General features: G+C 41.8%; 1 protein-coding gene across 2 annotated transcripts in view; it reads right to left on the bottom strand.

Moving 5' to 3' along the window:
• itga6b (integrin, alpha 6b) overlaps window positions 1-17,454 on the bottom strand; it is an 83,776-nt gene that overhangs the window by 45,244 nt on the left and 21,078 nt on the right. For both annotated transcript variants that reach the window (XM_060898959.1, XM_060898960.1), the window contains exon 2: window positions 3,041-3,168. In XM_060898959.1, coding sequence (XP_060754942.1) covers window positions 3,041-3,168 — 128 coding nt within the window. The remainder of the gene's footprint in view (window positions 1-3,040; window positions 3,169-17,454) is intronic.

Here is a 17,454-nt window from a genome sequence, read left to right as displayed (position 1 = left end):
TTTTTCTTGTCTGTTAACTTTGTACTTCATTAATGACAATAAAAATCCCAATCAATCAAACCAGACTTCACTCTGATGAGTGTAGATCTCACTCGGCTGGATAACGCAGATGCAGTACTGACACAGATACTAGTAAACAATGGTCGTTGTCACAACACAAACCACAAATGTACTTCTTGCCGGCTAAAAAGACCACTTTTCTCAGTGAATCAAAACAAATAAAATCATCCATCCATCCATCCATTCATCTGTAGCTGCTTATCCTGTTCTACAGGGTCGCAGGCAAGCTGGAGCCTATCCCAGCTGACTATGGGCGAGAGGCGGGGTACACCCTGGACAAGTCGCCAGGTCATCACAGGGCTGACAACAAATAAATCATGTCACATAAAAATACAAGGAAATTTTTGATTTTTTTAAAAACAAAACACTGCGAGTAACCAGCAATAGAGCGTTTATAGGTGGCAAAATGGCCGACTGCCAGCAGGGCTGCTATTGTACATTACCACTGTATCTATTATCATTTGTAAGCCATAAGGTGACTTTTTTTGTATGTAACAGCTTCAAGAAATCCTGAGACCTCCGTGCAAAGCTTGAGATGATAGTATTAGGAATCAGATAGATTTCACGTTAGCAGATTTACGGTAACTGTCTGCTGGTAAACACAGATTGAGGTAAATAAATTGTAAATATATAGTTTTTACGGTCCCGTGGAAAAGTCTGAGGCACATGTAAAGATATGCTGTAGACCAAAAATGGCTTAAAAAAATAATGAAATGAAATGTTTCAACATTAAAAAAATACAATAAACAGTAATCAGTAAGCCATAATAAATGAAACAAAGTCAATATTTGGTGTGAGACGACCCTTTGCTTTAAATAAAATGCTAGTCTCAGGTCCAATGGGTGCAGTTTGATAAGGAAATGAGCTGTACGCAGGGGCAGATCTAGAAAAATATTTATGGGGTGGCAAGAGGGGGGCAGGAATTTTTTAGGGGTGGCAACGTATTACAGACGTATATATACTGAATTTAATCATAGTTATCACAGTTTGACAACAAATAGTATGTACACACTACAAAAGGGCACGGGCTACCATTTACAAACTCATACAGAAACTTAATCTCATGCTTTTATTGTTCACGAAGAACGCACATTCTCAGATGAGGTCTATACCGTTTCTGGACAGTTTTATACTGTATATGCAAAAGAACAGACACTAAAAAACAACAACAATAACAACACTGCTTCAAGTTCAGCATGATTTAAACCATTTACACCAGTGTCACATTTTATAGTTTTTTTTTTTCCCTCACGCTTTGTAAAGGCTCACCAGTGAGCATAACATGAACTTGTCATGCAACAGCTGAATGCGGTGATTTCCATGTTGCTCAGCAAAACGCTTCACAAATTCCTTGACAGACGTTGAATCAATATTAACTTTTGTGGCCGACTTTACACAAAACTAATGTCAGACCTAGCTAACGTTACATGTATAGTTAGCTAAATAACATTCTCCAACCTGATTTTTATCCTCTCAAAATCAGCATCGCAACTAGCCGCTTTATCCTTCTACAGGGTCGCAGGCGAGCTGGAGCCTATCCCAGCTGACTACGGGCGAAAGGCGGGGTACACCCTGGACAAGTCGCCAGGTCATCACAGGGCTGACACATAGACACAGACAACCATTCACACTCACATTCACACCTACGCTCAATTTAGAGTCACCAGTTAACCTAACCTGCATGTCTTTGGACTGTGGGGGAAACCGGAGCACCCGGAGGAAACTCACGCGGACACGGGGAGAACATGCAAACTCCACACAGAAAGGCCCTCGCCGGCCCCGGGGCTCGAACCCAGGACCTTCTTGCTGTGAGGCGACAGCACTAACCACTACACCACCGTGCCACCCGCTAGCACTGTTCATTCATTATAATTTCATTTCTTGATAGATAGTTAATCAGCTTTTACCTCTTTCCTCTCGTGTCTCCTTTCCTCACGACTCCTGGCTCCCTCGCTTCACGCCTCTCAATTTTCCAAAACAACCAATCTCTGGCATTATCTCGTGCTGCATTCGCCGCAGTCGGACATTGGAAATTAGCGCACGTAAATGTCAAATTGGCCGTAATTTTTCTTTGAATTCGTCGCTGCCAACTGGGGTGGCAGCAGGGGTGGCAAGGCTTTCTTTTAGGGTGGCATTTGCCACCCTATGCCACCCCGGTAGATCCGCCCATGGCTGTAGGTTTTACTGAGCATCTTACAGAACCAGCCACAGTTCTTCTGGACACTTTGACCATCACACTTGATTGATTGATTGATTGATTGATCAATCAAACACAAGATCCACTCAGCTGATGCTAGTTTCCATTGGCGATTCTGTCTAAACGTATGCTAATAATCTCTATCTACATTATTAAATTTGTAAAATATATAATTAATATAAAATAAGTAATATACAATATAGTGAGACAAACATATTATGATGATTAATAATGAATAAAATTTGTATTCCATTTATAAAAATATATTGAAATACCAGAAAAGTGTTTCCAATAGTTAGTTCTAAATTTCTCAGAGTTTTTCACATAGTCGGGCAGAGAATTATACATGGCAGCTGAAAAAGCAAAAGTCCTGTGTCCTGATTTTGAGTTTATTTTCACAATATGAATATTGTTCTTTACTCTTGTGTTATAATTATGGACATCAGAGTTTTTAACAAAAACTATAACAAAAGTTTGTATGGGAAATAAATAAATAAATAGGGTGCCTAAGACTTTTGCACAGTACTGTAGATCTAAACCAAATATACGATTATTACACCTATCGCTAGACAGTTCTTGCTCATTTTAAACTTGAAATAGTCTTCTATCTTATTCAAATCTATTCACAGGTACATCTCATTTTAAGCACCTATTTCTAGAAAAAAATGCAAAATTGTCTGCCAGTAGAATAATCTCATAAAAAGAAATATATCAGAAACATTTGTCCATATTCAAGATGTTGATCACTTGTTAAGAAATTGTTTTGTTGTAGTGTAAGCATACCATCATTGTCGAAATTAACTCGCTGGCAGGCAGAGCTGGCGGAGTTGATATCGCATTTGTATAAGCCTCCTGTTATCTCTGACTTCTGATTGGGCAGCTTCCTTGCCTTGGGAGCACCAACCAGCAGCCTGTGTCCAAAAAAAAAAAATAATAATAATAATAATAATAATAAAATACAATTAATTTAATCTAAGATCATGATCACACTTGGCTCCCAAATGATACAGCTTTAAAATCATTGTCTACGTCTATATACGATATTTTTCATCCAATATTTCGTCTTCAATTCACTTTCTGTTTTCAATTCAGACTGCCCAGTAGTCACTAATATTCATGATACCTCAGAGCTGTTGAATTCTTGATTGTGATTGTTCAGAAGGTGTTGATTGATTTTCTATACCTGCACACCTCACAGAATAGTAGACTTTTTTAATTAATACAGACGTTCTAATACGTAATCCTTCTTCTAATAATTCAAACAGTGCTGGACACTTCACATACACTGACTTAAAAAAAATCATTGTTATTCTATCCACATTCAATGGATATGAGCGATCGTGTGCTCTGATTGGCTACTCTACTACTAGGCTATCAGCTCATATACCATGAGTACAGAAAAACAAAATGTCGGAGTGAATCAAGCCAGATATACCGTATCACTTTGTTATCAAGTATTTAAAAGAAACAGAAATAGCAAAAAGAATTTAGTTTTTTTTGCTTTTTTCCTCCCAGTATCTCCTGTTCCACATACCAGCCCAGTTAATTCAGCTTTAAGTTGGTTTGCCAACCACTAAAAAAAACCCTAAAGAAGAAGAAGAAAATGGCGGCACATGTTGCTGAACCAACCTGAGGACAAAAAAACTCTACTCAAAAACAAACCCATAAAAAAAAAAAAAAAAAAGCAACAAAATATGGAATGAAAGTATTTGATGGTAAGAACGTACCTTTTTATTTTTCAATAAGTATTGCATTTTTCACAAATCGCTCCTGTCATTTTGCCGGTTTGTTTACATTCTAAGCGGAAATTATTTTGTCAGGCATTTTTTTTTGTTTTTATAAAGTTTATATTTATCAAATTTGCAAAAAATAAAAATGCTCTGTTTCTCAAAATCCAGTGAATGTGGATAGAATAAAAGAATTATTCCACTCAATCTCATCGTACATGGCTTATAGCCAACTCAGCGCTACGCACCTCGTCGGCTATCAGCTCACGTACGACTCGATTTCGTGGAATAACTGTTAAATATAGTGAAGATGCACATTTAACATTTATGGAAGGAGTCTCCAGTGTGATTACTTTGTCACAGTCAGAGGTAAAGCTGTAAAATGTAGGTTTTAAACCACAGGAAAGTCTTTGTGGACAGCTGGATGGCTGTGAAGTTTCTTGGTAACATGACAAGTTGCCAAGACATTTTGGTCTCATTAACTTCAAAAGAGCAAACAAAATATCTGAATGTGCTGTCTGCCCTCTTCCACATACAGTACATGAGCTCAAAGACGCTCACGATTGGCTAGTCACTACAGTTGACAAGGGAAAGAGTACCGTATGTCATCCTTCCCAGCCAGACAGCACAGCCACTTGGTGCCTGACCATGGATCGCTTTGGTGTCATCGGTATTAGAACTTACAATGTCCTGACAACAAGGTGAACGCTTTATTGTTGCGCTACTCGGGAGCCTCTTATTATCTGTTTTCTTAGCATTGCCGCAAATACTCATGGTATAATCCAACAATGGGGCGGCACGGTGGTGTAGTGGTTAGCGCTGTCGCCTCACAGCAAGAAGGTCCTGGGTTCGAGCCCCGGGGCCGGCGAGGGCCTTTCTGTGTGGAGTTTGCATGTTCTCCCCGTGTCCGCGTGAGTTTCCTCCGGGTGCTCCGGTTTCCCCCACAGTCCAAAGACATGCAGGTTAGGTTAACTGGTGACTCTAAATTGAGCGTAGGTGTGAATGTGAGTGTGAATGGTTGTCTGTGTCTATGTGTCAGCCCTGTGATGACCTGGCGACTTGTCCAGGGTGTACCCCGCCTTTCGCCCATAGTCAGCTGGGATAGGCTCCAGCTTGCCTGCGACCCTGTAGAAGGATAAAGCGGCTAGAGATAATGAGATGAGATAATCCAACAACATACAGGCAACCTGCAGAAAACAAGACACCTATTGAAAAACTAAACTGCGTTTAATATTTATGCAGAAAAAAAAGACAGATTCTTTTTTTTACTGTTCAACAGAACGATTGGTTGTGTTTAAACATTCCTGTCCCTGTCACTCCAGCACTGACGCACGGACTTTTAAACATCTTCACGGACAATTAAACTACAAACTGACACCGACAGTAAACTGCAAACTTCAACTCAAGCCAATAACGATGCTTATTCACGGTACACATCTGAAGACACGTAATATCTTAGGCATTGTAAAAGCACAAGATAAACAGTGCATGAACGTCAAGGGTTTAAGAAAACACTATACAAGAATAAATGTGTCTCGAACAGACACACTACAGTGTTCAGCTGTTCCAAGTTGCAAGACTTTTAAGGAATGATGACATTAAAAATAACTTCAAAAGCATTACCAGTGTAAACACAACGCATCTTCAAACTATGTGTTAGTATTGTGATGTATATTTTAGCTTGATATTAATGGAGTATTTGTATTCGCTTTTAAATTAAAAGGTACTGACCGCAAAGTTGGGCGGCACGGTGGTGTAGTGGTTAGCGCTGTCGCCTCACAGCAAGAAGGTCCGGGTTCGAGCCCCGTGGCCGGCGAGGGCCTTTCTGTGCGGAGTTTGCATGTTCTCCCCGTGTCTGGGTGCTCCGATTTCCTAGCCTAGTAAACTAGGCCTAGTGGCCAAAAATATTTTTGCCTACGAGTGGGTCTAGCCTCGCATCATATCAACAACACACCCCGGATATCAAACCGTGCCCGCCAATCACAACGCAAGGTTTTTGTTTGGATTCTTTGGGCGGGCTTTTGCAGGAGTGACGACAAGGCTGCGCGACGCTGGAGAAAGCACAACAGGAAAGATGGCTACGGCTAGTGAACAGCGCTCGTTTGACTCCGCTTTGGAATCAGTTTTAGAAGAATTAGACTTGGAGTTTTCATTGAAACATGAGCAGGAAGAGGCTCTCCGCTCATTCCTTTTCAAGAAGGACGTTTTCGCTGTTTTGCCGACCAGCTATGGCAAAAGTCTGATCTACCAGCTGGCTCCGCTCGTAGCCAAAAGGATGGGGCTAGTTTGTGCAGTACGAAGAATTAATAAACAGCTTTGAAACATTACTTTTTGATTGTTTCTTATTTTCCCGTTATTTTAAATTTAAGGGAAATTATTTCACCAAACACCACTAAATAAAAATAAAAACTCTCAAACAGTTTAAGCAAACCCTTGAAAAACACTTGAAAAATAAGAGTGTATGTTAAGTATGTGGTACAGACTCCAAACTTGTGGTCATTATCTCCAAACCTCTTAATATCTAGAACCTGTTTATTAATTAATACGCATTTTGAAAAATTATTTATTTCAAGGCCTCCCCCACTGCTTTCTGTCGCTCTGACTACGTCACAGTCACTGTTGCGCTGATTGGTCAGAGCGTTGGCCTATACGCACAGAGACCGTTTGAAAGACAGAGGGTTGATCTTCCCACACCCTTTGGAAATGTCTACGAGCGAGGCCAGACTAAATATTCACATTTAGTCTGGCTTGCCAGGCTACCGGTTTCCCCCACAGTCCAAAGACATGCAGGTTAGGTTAACTGGTGACTCTAAATTGAGCGTAGGTGTGAATGTGAGTGTGAATGGTTGTCTGTGTCTATGTGTCAGCCCTGTGATGACCTGGTGACTTGTCCAGGGTGTACCCCGCCTTTCGCCCGTAGTCAGCTGGGATAGGCTCCAGCTTGCCTGCGACCCTGTAGAACAGGATAAAGCGGCTACAGATAATGAGATGAGATGACCGCAAAGTCATCTGAAATTTCTCTCTCTTTTTTTTTTTTTATTGTGCATGGCATTTTCCTGTATCCCGCAAGAACAATGTGATCATTTTGATGTCCTGAGGGTCGCTTTTCTCCATTTTGGAACCGTTTTCCTCCCTCTTGCGGTAAACAGTATGGCCCTACAGAAACAGCCAACCGCAAAGAGTTTTAACTAATTAGATGGAACTGCGTCACACCAAGATGGCAATGCACGGAAAACATCGTGACACTGCATCGACCTCGGAGAGTTTTGAGCTGCAGGGATGTAATTTGTGGTTGACATTCGCGAATAGATCCGTGAAGCAAAAGACAAATCTATCTTTTCTCTGTTACTGCTTTTGTGTTATCGTTTCTTTCTCTGTAAGATCAAAACATTAGGTGTCTTACGCCATACTCGCTACCGTTGAGTCGAGCCCATGCATTCTAAGGCTAAGATAGCTAAGCGCTAGCTAGAATGATTTAGTTATCAAACTCCTCCATTTTGTTTTTCTCTACTCATGGTATATGAGCTGATATCCTAGTAGTACAGTAGCCAGTGAGAGTGCACGATTGCTCATATCCCGTGAATATGTAATAAATTAAGTTGTCCATGCACTACGATTTGCTTTGTTTCTATACGCAGTAAGTAACACCCTCTTTCGCAGTTTCAGAGGTGACACTTTTTAAAGAGAATGTGAGCTCTAGAACATAAAATAAGACAAATGTGTTTGTATGCACAACTGAAAGCCCTCACTCTGTTTAAAATTGCTTGTCCAGTCTGCCACACATCACTCACTGTACTCTCTCAGACTTCCATGAAGAAACGACAGAGACACCCTTTCTGCTTTCGTCTGAAAAGAAGAGCAGCAGCACTGAGAAGACAACAGACACACACAGGGCTGAGGTCGTATCTCTGCTTTCAGCACATTTGTCTGACTGAAAGGCCCTTTTCTTCTGTTTCGGATCGGCTGCTGCGCTGATAGTCATCCAGACACTTCAGCGTCGGCTACAGAAGTTCTCTTTATGGCCGCGAACAAAAAGCGGCTCTGACTACGGCGGAGACTACGTTACCCATAATGCAGCGGGAAAGGCTTTAGAGCAACATCAAAGCACTTGGGAATCAAACAGGTCTGTTCACAGGCTTTGAAGTTTCAGACGTCAGTGAAACAGATACAGTTCAGGAAAATGTGGAAGGCCATTACTTGGCTATCGAGTAGCACAAGTTAATGACTGGAAAAGAAGCTAAAATCGCAAAAGAATTACCTTAACAAAAAGATGTTGTATCCGTAACAGATTTGAATATGTTCACTACAGAACACAACAAATCAAATATATTCTATATTCAGTGTGCAGTACTTAAAATTCTTTGTAAATCTGCCAACCTATTACATGTGTCTTCAGTCGTTGACCTTTAATTCGGTGTCCACAGGAGGCCAAAGTCAGGGAGGTCAAATGCCAGATGGGCAAAAGACAAGTGCACTCATTCATAACAATTAAAGCTGCTAATGTGTCATTTCCAGAGGGTGTTTTTTTTTTTTTTTGGCGGCTAACGAAAATCTCAACTGCGAGATGGCCTCATGGTTATTGTGTCCGCCTCTTGATCGGGAAATCGCAAGTTCTATTCGTGGTCAGGTCATACCAAAGACCATCATAAAAATGGTACCTGCTGCCATCTGGCAAGGCACGCTGCAATACAGATGCGAGTGGGGAGTCAAACTCTCATGGTTACCAAAGGACTAGCCCCCCACTGTAACCCTAGCTATGTGAGAGGCCAAGGGCTATGGAAACGGAGATCGGCGCCGCCACATGGCGTGGGAAGGGACTTTGGCTTTGAATGAAAATCTCAGGCTGTTATAGAGAATATGCTGAAATACATCCATGGACATACTCCTATCCAAATAACGTAACTGTGTTTTGAATTATATTTGGGTTGATCTGGTTTTCGGCGCGAAACTTTCATCATGTAACAGTCCTGTCATTGCGGAAGGAATTTCATGAAGTGGTATTCTCTCAAAATGTTTTTGAGAAAAGATTTGCCTAAAATTTCATTTCTAAATTGAATGACACATTGATTACCTACTTACTTCATTTCAAAATGTGTCTCAGTAGTTAGCGAGATGGATGTAATTTGAAAAAAAACCCAAAAACAACACATTACTAAAACAACGTCACGAGACCTAATATAGGAATCCTTGGTATAGTTGATAAGCATTACATTACAAACATTTACCAGACACTCTAATCCAGTTGGGGGGTTTGCACTTCAGCCATTCTTGCTGGTCCAGGGAATCAAACCAGCAACCTTTTGGTCCCAAAGCTGCTTCTCTAACCATTAAGCCATGGCTTCCCAGTATATATGACCTTTTTCTAATGTAACAAAATAATTCAGAGGTGTTTGAGTTGTGACTTCTCATCTCATCTCATCTCATCTCATTATCTCTAGCCACTTTATCCTTCTACAGGGTCGCAGGCAAGCTGGAGCCTATCCCAGCTGACTACGGGCGAAAGGCGGGGTACACCCTGGACAAGTCGCCAGGTCATCACAGGGCCGACACATAGAGACAGACAACCATTCACACTCACATTCACACCTACGGTCAATTTAGAGTCACCGGTTAACCTAACCTGCATGTCTTTGGACTGTGGGGGAAACCGGAGCACCCGGAGGAAACCCACGCGGACACGGGGAGAACATGCAAACTCCACACAGAAAGGCCCTCGCCGGCCACGGGGCTCGAACCCGGACCTTCTTGCTGTGAGGCGACAGTGCTAACCACTACACCACCGTGCTGCTCCCATTTACAATTGTGTTTGGTGAAATTTTTTAAAATATTGCTTCCATTTTATACAAAACTGCAATGGAAACCCGGCGAATGAGACACTTTATAAGTCAGTGAGTCTAATCTTACCCCTACCCCGAGGATATGACGCAACAGTCTTCAAATATCAACCAAAATTCAAGTTATTGGTTACAGGTTATAAGTCCAGGGAGTGATCATTATTAAATCAAGTTCAGCTAACTGTATCTCAGGAACAATAAGTCCGAGCAAGCTGCACTGCTGTGCTGTACTCTGTAAGTGGATTTTTTTAAACGATGACTAGGTTACTTCAAAAACATGGCTACCATCAGGTCAGCCAATCAGGTTTCGGCAACCATTTGAGACTAGCACTGATCTGCCATCACAAAATCTCATATGAATCTCATCTATGGTCTCTTTATTGTTCTGGGAAACTTGACAAGAACTGGACAATTCCAAAACAAGCAGTTCAAATCCCTTAAAACCCAGTTTAACTCTGTCTATTAAAGGAGAACGGAAGGGAAATTTTTTATTATCAAAATTCTATATCTCATTTTATTAAATATCGGAATGCATTTTTGATAGCTATTTTGTCACTGCTATAGCTAGTTATGAGTGTTTGAAATACGCTATGTAATATATCAGTCCATATGTCAAAGTAATGGCCATAAACGAGATTCGTTGAGACCTGTGCGAGACATCGTAGGACGGAAGTAAAACGTACAGCGGAAATCAAAGTGACCAACATCTGCCAACATTGTCAAAAGACGTGCGCGCCCTCTTTTGAATGCTGATGTAATCAAGCCGGAAGTTTTGATTGTTTTGATAGCAAATCAGGAAAGTTTCAAAAAAGTAGGCAGTAATCGTCATTTAAACTTGTTTTTGTGCAATATTTCGTTTGGAAAACAGTTTTCAAAATGGCGGCACTGACACCTGGCTGACACTTCACGTTTCGAAGTCTCGCACAAGTCTCGTGAAGATCGCGCGGATAAGCGACGCCTGCCGTGGACCAAACGAACTAAATTCAACATGGCTACAAACCAAATAGGCCGATAAGTATAATATTTAATTGCAATTTGTTGCCAATACGAGTCACGATATAAGGTTACTAAAACCGAAAACGTAATTGAATAACACATTAATTAAGAAATAAAGCAAGTTTAAAAATGACTTCAGTTCTCCTTTAAACTCAAGCCGATTGAGGTATTAATGTGTAGGTAAAAGATCAGTTAGATCTGTAGGTTATTAATCAGTGTGGTGCACTTGGACGCACTGCAGCAAATGTCTCTAACTTCACCCAAAGGTGCTTTATTTTGCAGTCAGGGAAAGCCCTGATACAAGAACAAGCGCTCATGAAGCCACGCTCTTTTACAGAGCATCCAGAGAAATGGGTCAGATTTTCCAATGAGACAAGCATCTCTTTGTGTCGCCAAATACATACTTGGCATTTGCCTCTGTCCAATTTACATGTTTGGCATTCCAGTGGGGAATTCTGACGAATTTTCAATCTAATTTCATAGAGATAACGCCATGAAGTTTAAAGCTGATATTAATAAATGTCATATACACGTACTGTATGATACAAACAGGTCAATTGTACTACTTTGGGTCTGTTGTAATTAGGGTTTAATCAGACGTTGGTAAGAATTGTACAGCCATTAGGATCAGTCATCTATTTAATCATGTTATCTAATGCGTCATGATGGTCATGTGCACACTCGTCAGCCACTTTATTACGAACACCCCTACATCCACCTGCAGTTTTATGCAGTTCTCTAATCAGCCAATCCCTTGACAGCAGCACGATCTATAAAATCATGCAGATGCAAATCAAGAGCTTCAGTGAGCTTAATGTTCACAATGTTCAAACATCAGAATGGGAAAAATTGTGATCTCAAAGTGTGGCTTTCACTGTGGCATGGGTGTTGGGTTGAGCCAGATGGACTGGTTTGAGTATTTCAGAAACTGGTGATCTCACACACAACAGTCTTTTGAGTTTACACAGACAGAATGGTGCGAAAAAAAAAAAAACATTGAGTTGAGCGAGCGACAGTTCTGTGGGTGGAAACAAACGCCTTGTTGATAAGAGAGGTCAGAGGAAAATGGCCAGATTAGTTTGAGCTGCCAGGAAGGATATAGTAACTCATAGCAACTCTTTACAACCGTGGTGAGCAGAAAAGCATCTCAGCATGCAACGGAAAACCATATTGGGTTCCACTCCTGCAGCCAAGAACAGGAATCTTAGAACCAAGAACAAGTTCCTACAGTATCAAAGTGGCCGGTAAGTGTATATAGTAATACTGAAGAAGAAAAAAAAGGTTCCGTTATCATCCACCTGATGTTCTCTTATCCTCTATCTCTTCCTTTACTGACGTTTCAGATTCAGTTTCTCAAGTAATCATCTTCCCTAACCAACCTCAAAACCGATATCTGATCAAGTAGCTGAGAGCATGATTTACTCCCTACCACATTCTTCCCTGAGGGCTTTGCATGACCCTGCTAATGAATTCTGGGCTAAATGGTATGCACACCCATTACTCCCTTCATCCCTTGGAAGGAAAATCTCACAGCCGCAATTTCTCAGAAATTCACACAACCGTATTTCCATGAAGATTTGTAGTTAGGGTTAAGGCTTGGGGCAGGTGGTCATCTTTTAACTCACGGGAAATACAACTAACTCAACAAGTCCTATAAATTCTCAGTGAGTTCAGGTTATCAAAAAGAAATAGAGAGAGCAATGGTGTGCAAGTGAGATTTGCAAATACAAGTAATAGCTGTTACACTGATCTGAGACTGGTTTTAACTACCGCATACAGAAAGGATTATTAACATTAGAGAGATATTCGAAGGGCATAACAAAAGGACAGTAGATACCATAGTGCAGTTTCATATAATGACAATCATCCAAATCATTCTGCTTTATCAGTCCTTGGGAGTTCAAGTGCTCCCACTATTAAAGAGTGACCAGAAATGGTAATAATTAACCAGCTGCTGAAGTTGCTGTATTCCTCATATATCTTTAGTCCGTGCCTAAAAGCGGAGCTCCTGATGAGTGTATGAGCAAAATATTTGCAAGGGCACAAATTCAACCAATATTATTATTATTATAGCATATTATGAACCATCGACTAGGCGGCACAGTGGTGTAGTGGTTAGCGCTGTCTCCTCACAGCAAGAAGGTCCTGGGTTCGAGCCCAGCGGCCGACGAGGGCCTTTCTGTGTGGAGTTTGCATGTTCTCCCCGTGTCCGCGTGGGTTTCCTCCGGGTGCTCCGGTTTCCCCCACAGTCCAAAGACATGCAGGTTAGGCTAATCGGTGGCTCTAAATTGACTGTTGGTGTGAATGGTTGTTTGTCTCTGTAGGTCAGCCCTGTGATGACCTGGCGACTTGTCCAGGGTGTACCCCGCCTCTCGCCCATAGTCAGCTGGGATAGGCTCCAGCTAGCCTGTGACCCTGCACAGGATAAGCAGCTACAGATAATGGATGGATGAACCATCAAATTGTGTGGTGTTGTGTATTTCACGGCAATAAATTGCTGCATTGTCTTGCGATGGTGATCCCAGTAATGAGACACACATCACAGTTACAAATACATATTTATTTATTTATTTGCACCAAAAACACCATTTATTATGGTGTGATTCTGCTGGGTGCCTGGTGGACAGCAGTGAACCAGCGCTTTTACTTTACAGCATTACTATACAGTTACCATCCAAGATCAAACTTGATATGTCAAGTTGTCCGGTTACATCTCTCACATCCACATGCACTGAAGCTTAGAGTATGCAGCTGCAGACTGCAATTACACCATTAGGACTAATTAACATGCACCTGTTCCTTATTAGAGTGCAATCACAGCGCATACATATAAGGACTCTCAGTAACGCACAAGCTGTGTTCAAAATCACTCACTCATTCACTACTCCCTACTCACTATCTAGGGAACACACCCTGTGTCTGAAATCGCTCCCTACTCCCTATATAGGGAATTACTATATAGAGGACTATATAGTGAGCTCATTGGTAAAATGACAAAACACTTTCGGACACTACTCCACCGCGCCGTTATTTACGTCGTTAGTGTCGCACAATCAAAACGTGCCAGATCAGTCGGCTGGTGGGTTTTCAAAATAATAAACACATGCATGTATGTATTTTTGTGATAAATCCATATTATACTGAGCGTATAATTTCCCACATTAATAAATACAAAGGACTTTGTGTCTGCTGCATCTTTCAGTTCTTTTAAAGCAAGGCTGAATCCTTTCTTCTTTGCCGCTGCCTTTTATTAAATCAAATTTGAGGCTTTTGATTAATTCATCGCTCTGCACTCAAACTTTTATTCTTGTATTTTATCTGTCTTATTCTATTTTAGCTTTTTTCTATTCTCTTCTATTCACCCCAACACACTACAATAATGTTGTATTTTCGCGCCACAACTTATAAATTTGTCTCGTGCCCGTTGTCATAAGGAAAAACAAACTACTGCTATACTCAATCTAAAATATTTAACGCTCTTTACGAAACAGCTTTTACAGCTCTGTGAAAATGCCAGCGCAACTGCAATGCATGATGGGATATATTGCTTGGTTAGTGACCATCGGTTGTACATGACTTTTTATGGTGCATTGTAGGATACTATGAGTCCACTATATAAGGTGTAATAATTCTCACTGTACATTCGGACAGCACTACAAATGGCGAACTCGCTATATAGTCTACTATATTTTTGCTCTGGTCTGATAGAAAACCTGCTACATGTAGACGTGGCAGCCAACAAAATGATCAAATAGTTCAGAGAACGCAGGGGGAAAAAAGGTTCCTGTCAGCCAAGTAAGCTCGGAGTGGAAACTCAACCACTGCTGCCAATCTGAAAGATATGATTTAATCCTGGCTGTTTTTCTTTTTTTTTGTACAAAAGAAAAAAAATCTCAATCTGTTTATCCCCATAATTCCCATTAAAACAAATTTAAACTATAATTAATACAAGCTTATTGTTCATTGAAAACACATCAGCATAGTCGTTCAGATGCTGTGAAGGTGTTGATTTCTAATACTCCACACCACTAATGAATTCCTGATTGTTTCAGAAGGTGTTGATTCATTTAATATGAAATGAGCTCTGACACTCGTTCTGGCTACAAGGTAAACATGGGGGAAAAAAATCCTACTTAACAGAGGAAAGCCTGGAGTCGTTGATATGGTGAAGTTTTCAGTAAGGAGATGCTTACTTAAGATTTCCGGAAGGAGTCTGCAGTATCCAGGCTTGTAGTACTCAAGTCCGGCTCGTGCCCTAATTTTACGAACTCGTTACTTGACTTGGACTTGAGCACTGATGACTCGGACTCGTGCATTAACCGCATTCAGACTCATAAATTGGAGACAAGGACTCAGATATTTTCTTTACTTTCTGCAACATGCCATAATAATTTGGCTTAAGATATTTATCTCATCTCATTATCTCTAGCCGCTTTATCCTGTTCTACAGGGTCGCAGGCAAGCTGGAGCCTATCCCAGCTGACTACGGGCGAAAGGCGGGGTACACCCTGGACAAGTCGCCAGGTCATCACAGGGCTGACACATAGGCCAAGTTTACATTAGACCGTATCTGTCTCGTTTTCTTCGCGGATGCACTGTCCGTTTACATTAAACCGCCTGGAAACGCCAGGAAACGGGAATCCGCCAGGGTCCACGTATTCAATCCAGATCATGTCAGCTCCGGTGCTGTGTAAACATTGAGAATACGCGGATACGCTGTGCTGAGCTCTAGCTGGCGTCGTCATTGGACAACGTCACTGTGACATCCACCTTCCTGATTCGCTGGCGTTGGTCATGTGACGCGACTGCTGAAAAACGGCGCAGACTTCCGCCTTGTATCACCTTTCATTAAAGAGTATAAAAGTATGCAAATACTGCAAATACTGATGCAAATACTGCCCATTGTGTAGTTATGATTGTCTTTAGGCTTGCCATCCTTCCACTTGCAAGTGGTAAGTGACATGCGTTGGGATCACACACACAGCGGCTCAGTCCTGAATCACAGCTTGTGCACTACACTCGCGCGCTCTGTGAGCTGCGCAAGTCCGGAGTGCGCACCCTCCAGAGGGCACTCGCTGTTCAGGGCGGAGTGATTTGGAGCGCAGGATGCCTGCGGAGCCGAGCGTATCCATGTATTGGTGTTGCTGTGTGCACGCAAATCGTTTTAAAAATGTTAATCTGATGATCCGCTGATACGGTCTAATGTAAACGTGGGCATAGACACAGACAACCATTCACACTCACATTCACACCTACGGTCAATTTAGAGTCACCAGTTAACCTAACCTGCATGTCTTTGGACTGTGGGGGAAACCGGAGCACCCGGAGGAAACCCACGCGGACACGGGGAGAACATGCAAACTCCGCACAGAAAGGCCCTCGTCGGCCACGGGGCTTGAACCCGGACCTTCTTGCTGTGAGGCGACAGCACTAACCACTACACCACCGTGCCGCCCCTTAAGATATTTATATCTACATTAATTTTTATACTAATTTTGTGCAAGAGAATGCACATTCACCTGTTCATACGTCATGTTCAGGAACAAACTAACGTTAATGGCACTAAAATGCCTGGAGAGGATTGTTCGCTTTGCTTATACAGACTTCTCGTGCAGTGGGAAAAAAAATGCACTGCTATGTGTTCCATATGTAGAAAAACTATCGAAAAGACAACGGGGACAACCTCGAACTTCAATCGTCATTTGGCAAGACTCCACCCAGAGAAGGAAGTGACACGCTATGTTCATTGCTCTGTTGATAGCAGGGCTTGCTGAGCGATGAACTAGCTAGTGTTAACCCTCTCTCATGTCATTTGCCCTGTTGATAGTGGGCGGGGCTTGCTGAGCAATGAACAAGCCTTTTATCTGTAGCCTATTAACTAAAATGGGGCAGTCCAGCAGGAACGTTAGTTCAACACAGTAGCAGAGACGCTTTCACATAAAGGAAGCAACAGCCACCGTCAAATTGTGCGATTGGAGTCTTGTTCTTGGATCAATAGTGGACTTGACTGGGACTCGACTCGAAATTTTCTTTAATGACTTGGACTTGAACACTGGGGACTTGAGATTGGACTCGGACTCAAGGTTTAGTGACTCAACTACAATACTGCAGTATCACCGCTATAATTTTCCACCACAGGAGTTTTCACGACATACAACTTTGCCATTTTTTTTTTCAGTTTTGTCACTTGTCAAGATTTTTTTGTCGTATTAACTTCAAGAGATATTTAAAAAAAAAAGAAGCTGATGAGGGAATAACTGATTATAGCTGTTATATGGGTCATTCTAGAATTCAGGGTACATTTTGTGTCTCCTTTTGTTATTTTCCACAAAAGAAATCTTTATGGGGCGGCACGGTGGTGTAGTGGTTAGTGCTGTCGCCTCACAGTAAGAAGGTCCGGGTTCGAGCCCCGTGGCCGGCGAGGGCCTTTCTGTGCGGAGTTTGCATGTTCTCCCCGTGTCCGCGTGGGTTTCCTCCGGGCGCTCCGGTTTCCCCCACAGTCCAAAGACATGCAGGTTAGTTTAACTGGTGACTCTAAATTGACCGTAGGTGTGAATGGTTGTCTGTGTCTATGTGTCAGCCCTGTGATGACCTGGCGACTTGTCCAGGGTGTACCCCGCCTTTCGCCCGTAGTCAGCTG

Source organism: Neoarius graeffei, chromosome 18 (genome assembly GCF_027579695.1).
Source record: "Neoarius graeffei isolate fNeoGra1 chromosome 18, fNeoGra1.pri, whole genome shotgun sequence".
NCBI classification, from domain to species: domain Eukaryota; kingdom Metazoa; phylum Chordata; class Actinopteri; order Siluriformes; family Ariidae; genus Neoarius; species Neoarius graeffei.
Note: the sequence above shows the minus strand (reverse complement) of the source record. Positions and strands in the feature narration are given on the sequence as shown.